The sequence below is a fragment of the Podarcis muralis genome, chromosome 7, assembly GCF_964188315.1.
Source record: "Podarcis muralis chromosome 7, rPodMur119.hap1.1, whole genome shotgun sequence".
Classification (NCBI taxonomy): domain Eukaryota; kingdom Metazoa; phylum Chordata; class Lepidosauria; order Squamata; family Lacertidae; genus Podarcis; species Podarcis muralis.
The window spans coordinates 20,275,486-20,281,485 of NC_135661.1; the positions used below are offsets into that span (position 1 = coordinate 20,275,486).

Genomic DNA, 6,000 nt, shown 5'->3' on the forward strand with positions numbered 1-6,000 from the left:
GGTTTCAACGGATGCAAGTCTAGAGTTCCGTTGCTTTCACTTTCATGCAGTCGGGGGGAGGCAGACTTCCTTGATTTAAATCTCCCCGTTTTTAGCCCAATTTACTAAATTTAAAAGGTCCCGATTATTCTCCAGCTCCTACTCACGGGAATTCAGTCCAAATTTTCCTTTCAGGAAGAAGTCGGCGCTCTCCGCTTATGGCGACGCGGCTTCACTTCGCAGGCTGGGTAGCGACTCTCAGCACCGCGCTCACTCCCGATGTCGATCCGTAGCCTTTAAAAAGGCTCTTTCACGGTACCGGGGGGCGCAAAGGTGCCCACCGAGTCTCCTTGTTCTCAGGCTTCAGCGCCTGGGATTTTAGGGGTCCCCCGCTCGCCGTAGCGGGTAAGACCCGAACTTGCGAAGCAGTCCCTCTCCGGAGCTCGGAGGTAGGACCGCCATTAAGCGCTGGCACCGACCGGAAGTCTAGTTCGTCAGATTTTTGCATCAGTTTGCAATTAATAAAGCAAAAAGTCCCCGTGAAAGCCCACCTGCATTTAGTGGCTTTAAAATGAGAACCGCACACACCCTTCTTCTTGGCCAAGTTTCAGCTTCTCACACCCCATCTAAGCCAGAGCTTTGGTCCAGCCAGGTTTCTGCAACCGAATGAACTGCTAGAACAGAAGAGTCTGAAGCCACAAGAGTGAGAAATGTCAAAGCCACATCCTGAGAAAAGTACTGGCAAATTGGCGCTGTCCATTGCTAGCTGGTGCTGAAAATTTGGAGTGGTCTTGGCTTTTTTCCAGAGCTCTGACCATGAAAGCTGCTTCATAAGCCCATTGTTTTCCAATGGAGACTGGCCCCTTAGTGTGGTTAACTGATCCACCAACCTCAGTCTATCCTCAGCCAGCCCCCATTTGCTCGCCTTCTCACTAGCATCCAGTCCAAGAGGGTGGTGTTTGACCTCCTTCGTTTCAATGTTGCCTTGAGCAGATGAAGAACTAGAATGAGTTGCCTCTGCATATTAGTGGCTCTGACTCAGCCAATCATTGGCTCTGGCTCCGCCCACTGTTTGGGCTCCCTGCACTCTGCCCTGCCAGCCCACAATGGGCACCAGCCAATGTTTTCTATATTATTTATTATTATCATTATTTATTAAATTCATATACGGCCCTTCATCCAAAAATCACAGGGTGGTTTACAGCATAAACATACAAAATGACACATATAATGATACGTTAACACAACGAAATTCGACACACTGGAAACCAAGCCATATGAGGAAGGGTTGAAGGAGTTGGTTATGTTTAGCCTGGAGAGGAGAAGACTGAGAGGTGATATGATAGCCATCTTCAAGTATCTCAAGGGCTGCCAATTGGAGTGTGGAGGAAGCTTGTTTTCTACCACTCCAGAGGGTAGGAACCAAACCAATAGATTTCAAGTAACAGGAAAGGAGATTCTAATTAAATATTAGGAGGAACTTTCTGAAAGCAAGAGCTGTCTTCCGAGCTATCCCATCCCAGTGGAATGGGATAACTTGGAAGGTGAGGGATTCTCCTTCTTTGAAGGGACATTTTGAAGCAGAGGGTGGATGGCTGCATTCCCTTCTGGAAGATTTCCAAGGGCTACATGGCAGTGGTGAGCAGGGCCAGGGGCAAAAGTGGGCAGAGGCACAAATATAACGTTTATCTTTGCCATTTCAGCACACACTAACACACCCCTCTCTAGCCTCCATCCAGGCAGGCAGGAGGCTTTATCTAAGTCCAGCCTGGCAGGGCCACTGGGGTGTGTGGCTCGCGGAGTGTTCCAGGGGCCAGCTGGAGAGGCCTGGAGGGCCACACTTGACCCACCCAGGCCTGAAGTTCCCTATTCCTGTTTTAAGAAACACTGCCTCTGAGCATGTTTTAGACAAGGGAAGAGGCCAATTCCATCAACGCTGCCTTCTCCATGATCGATACGCTTCTATGATGTCTCCCATTACCCAACATGTTCTTCCTAAACTAAAACAGTGTTATGCTAAACTGAAAGCACAAAAAAAAGTTTTACAGAAGATATTATTTTTTTTATACAAGACCCGCCATAACCTCCCAATACAAGGTAAATGAAACCATTATTATTATTATTTGAATTTATATACTGCCCTATACCCAGGGGTCTCAGAGCAGTTCACAGAATAAATTCAAGATATAAAACCACAAAATACCTAATAAAAATAAAAACAGCAACTCAATACCCCCCCCCCGAAAAAAACCACATTTTAAAAGGGCATAGGGTGTAAATCGGATCAACCAAAGGCCTGGTTAAAGAGGAACATTTTTGCCTGGTGCCTAAAGGTGTATAATGAAGGCGCCAGGTGAACTTCCCTGGGGAGAGCATTCCACAGATGGGGAGCCACTGCAGAAAAGGCCCCGTTCTCGTGTTGCCGCCCTCTGGACCTCTCAAGGAGGAGGCACATGAAGAAGGACCTCAGAAGATGATCTCAGGGTCCAGGTAGGTTCATACGGAAAGAGGTGGTCCTTTCCCCCGCCATTATGTTAATGGACTACAGCTTCCATCAGTTCTAACTACTATAGCCAGTGAGTTGAGGGTGATGGGATTTGTAGCCCACAAACCTCTGGTGGGGCCAAGTTGCTGCCACTTTGGGGAGCAAGGTATGTGGCCTCCCACTATCTCTGAAGCCTCTTTGTTTGAATGCAAAGGCTCGTCCTGGGAACATGTGAAAGAGTAACACAGACTATGGGGCATCTGGGAGCGTGCATAGGGGACATGTTTCAGCATTTAGAAATCATGTCCTGCCCGCCTCATCCATCCTTTTATAAATGTGTGGGTAAAGTTAATGCAGGAAAATGCCCCCCCTAGGAAAAAATGCTTTGAAAACTCTATGATCTTATCAGCCATTCTAAGAACAGTTGGCCAGGGATGGGAAATCTGTGCCTCTCAGATTACAACTCCCATCAGCCCCAAATGGCAGAGCCCATGTTATGGGACGATGGGAGTTGTAGTCCACCTATAAAGGTAAAGGTAAAGGACCCCTGGACAGTTAAGTCCAGTCAAAGGCAACTATGGGGTTGTAGTGCTCATCTTGCTTTCAGGCCGAGGGAGCCAGCATTTGTCCACAGACAGCTTTCCAGGTTATGTGGCCAGCATGACTAAACCGGTTCTGGCGCAACAGAACACCGTGACAGAAACCAGAAAGCGTGCAAATGCCACTTACCTTCCTGCCACAGCAGTACCTATTGATCTACTTGCACTGGCATGCTTTCGGACTGCTAGGTTGGCAGGAACTGGGACAGAACAACGGGAGCTCACCCCGTTGCAAGGATTCGAACCACTGACCTTCTAATTGGCAGACCCAAAGGGCTCAAAGGTTTAGACCACAGTGCCACATGCATCCCTAGTCCAGCTATATGGGGCAGGGGAGCACCACGTTGCCTAACCCTCTGATGCAAGGTGAGGGATTGGGCTTCCTAACCAGAAGCATCTGCAAGTCGCATGTCACTTACCCGGGAATGGCACTGGAACCCAAAGTAGACCACCACAATGGTGGGCAGGAGCACAATGGCAAAGATGGTGGCCATCAAGAGGAAGTTCAAGAGGAAGGCCAAAGAGTTCATTGCTGCCACCAGGCATGTCCAGGCCCAGCAGCCGCAGGTGCTACGGCGCTCCATGGGCAGCAGTTGATCATCCATGTTGTAAGGCGGAAGTCCCTTGATCATCTGCGATGTGTCAGACAGACTGTCCATGTCATAGTCATCCATCTCCTGGTCAGACATTATTGAAGGGATCAAACAGGGCTTCCAGCCACCGAAAAATCTCTCTTTTCAAAAAATCCCCCTGCTCTTGTCTGCCCCCAGAACGCCTTCAGAACAGAGAAAGTTGTTGCTAATGTAGGCTTCTCAAAAGAATCTGTGTAGGCTTCTTTGCAGGATCTGGCTGACCTCTGCTGGATTTGGTGGGCTTTGATCCAGCAGTGCTGCACTTCTACACAATTGGCCAACACCAAGCATTAAATGGAATGGGGTGGAGAAGACCTACCAAGAGTCCTGGTGGGCGTTTCCAATGTCTGGTTGTCCCCCAGCCTCCTTCTCGCAGAAGTTGATCTTCGCCCTGGGCTTTGTCCAGATCTTCTGTTCAAGCAGAGATGCTCTAGCTGGAAGTTTGGGAAGAGAAGCCACACACTTGAACGTGGGTTGTTGCAGGCATGCTTTCCGCTGGGACGTCTCGTTCTACAGGAGTCCCTGCCCTGTTCTGGGACAACCCATGATGCTCAAATCAGCTTCCACACAGCCTCTTCAGAAGGAGCGATCTAGCAGTCACCTTTTCGAGAATCAATCTTTGGACTTTGAATCATTCCTCCTCCTCTCTCTCTCTCTCCTGCAGTTCTGGAAGGCAGAATTTCTCTCTGCCAAAGTTTTTTCTTTCTTTCCCAAATCCCCCAGAAACATCAGCAGACCAGATTCTTTGCTTTGTTCAAGGATCCCAGCGATGCACAGCGGTGAGCGCAGAAGGACAGATCCTGAGTTTAATGGGAGGGTGCTGCATCTCCCTGGCTCTAGTCTACATCAGATGCTTCCTCGCTCTTAGCCGGCTCCGATCGCTGTGCAGTGCTTCAGGGTTTGCAGGCAGTTTCATTGACTCTCTCGCTCTCCCCCCGACATTAGCCAATCATTGGCAAGAGCTGCTTCTCAACCCCCCCTCCCCTCCCCAGTCAGCACCACTTACTAAACACAGTGCCATCAAGCCAGGCCATTATGAACTCAAGTATACATATTGCAGAAAGAAAATAAATAGACCAGCATTTCATTTTCATTTCACATTTAATTCGCACGCTGCCTTTCCATGTTGCTGTACACAAGGCAGCGTATGAGCCGTTGAAGCCGCAAAATATACAAACAAAGGTCACACATCTGATAACAATCCAATCCAAAGCAAATAAGTCACATGGCTTTAAAATAAACTCACATCAAATAAAGTAACATTCAACAATTCATTTCAAATATAATATTGCACAAGAACAAAACAAAAGACTCTCAAAATACCAGCAAATAAGAAACAGAAATTCACCCTCGACGATTACAACAAATCATTACTAGACTGTAATCAATAACAACAAAGACCTAAAAGACCACAGCACATAAAAGATCGTGTAAAAAGACTGAGCTGAGCAACCAAGTCACACAGCTTATAAAATTGCAAAATGCACTTGCATAACTGGTCAGTTATGTTTGCCTTAACATCAACTTGCATTAACAGTAAGACTAATCCAACAATCCAAATTTAAACTATTATTATTACTACTACTATTACTACTGTTAGAATTTATTTGCTGCCTTTCATGTCAAGAAGAAATATCACAGCAGTTCACAAACAAATAAAAGCCAACTAACAAGGGTAAAATCAGTTCTGAAAATACAGCTACCCGTAAATAAAATATCTAGTAAAATAAACTACTTTACAACTTCCATAATTAAAACATGTCCATTAAAACAGTGTAACAGTTAACAAACAAAGCAGGAGACAGAATAGTGGAATGGTTGAGCTGGGAGGGACCCAAATCAAGTTCAACTCCCTGCAATGCAGGAATCACAGCTAAAGATTCAAGTCAGGAGAGAAGGAAATAAGCAGGTGTGTCTTTAAGGGCCGGTGGAATGCCAATACTGATGAGGCTTTTTGCATTTCAGCTGGGAGGGCATTCCACAGCAATGGTGCCACCAATCAAAGAGCCCGCCTCTCTGTTACCAAGTCATCATCAGGCTGTGGCAAAACGAACTGGGTGCCAGGTGGGTGTCCAAATAGATATCCAAATGAAATTGATTATAAGATAGAGTTGAGTGTTTTTGCCTGGCTGGAATGTGTCCCTGAACTCTGATAGTAATTCTGGCTTGAGACTGGGTTAGAGGAGGAGAGAGAACACAGGGACATAGGAAGCTATAGTGGAAATGTTAAGACAATTGTATTTCGAGGAGTTAGGTGGCATGTCCCTTTCCCTTTAACATCCCCAGTTGGAGGTCTGCTGGATTC

At 46.8% G+C, this 6,000-nt stretch overlaps 1 protein-coding gene across 1 annotated transcript in view; it reads right to left on the reverse strand.

Annotated features, from left to right (window-relative positions):
* The window catches only part of TMEM278 (transmembrane protein 278), a 31,717-nt gene extending 27,109 nt beyond the window's left edge, over positions 1-4,608 (reverse strand). The window contains exon 1 of the mRNA XM_028740865.2: positions 3,483-4,608. Within this exon, the coding sequence (XP_028596698.2) occupies positions 3,483-3,752 (270 nt within the window). The 5' untranslated portion in view covers positions 3,753-4,608. The remainder of the gene's footprint in view (positions 1-3,482) is intronic.
* Between the last annotated feature and the right edge of the window lie 1,392 nt (positions 4,609-6,000).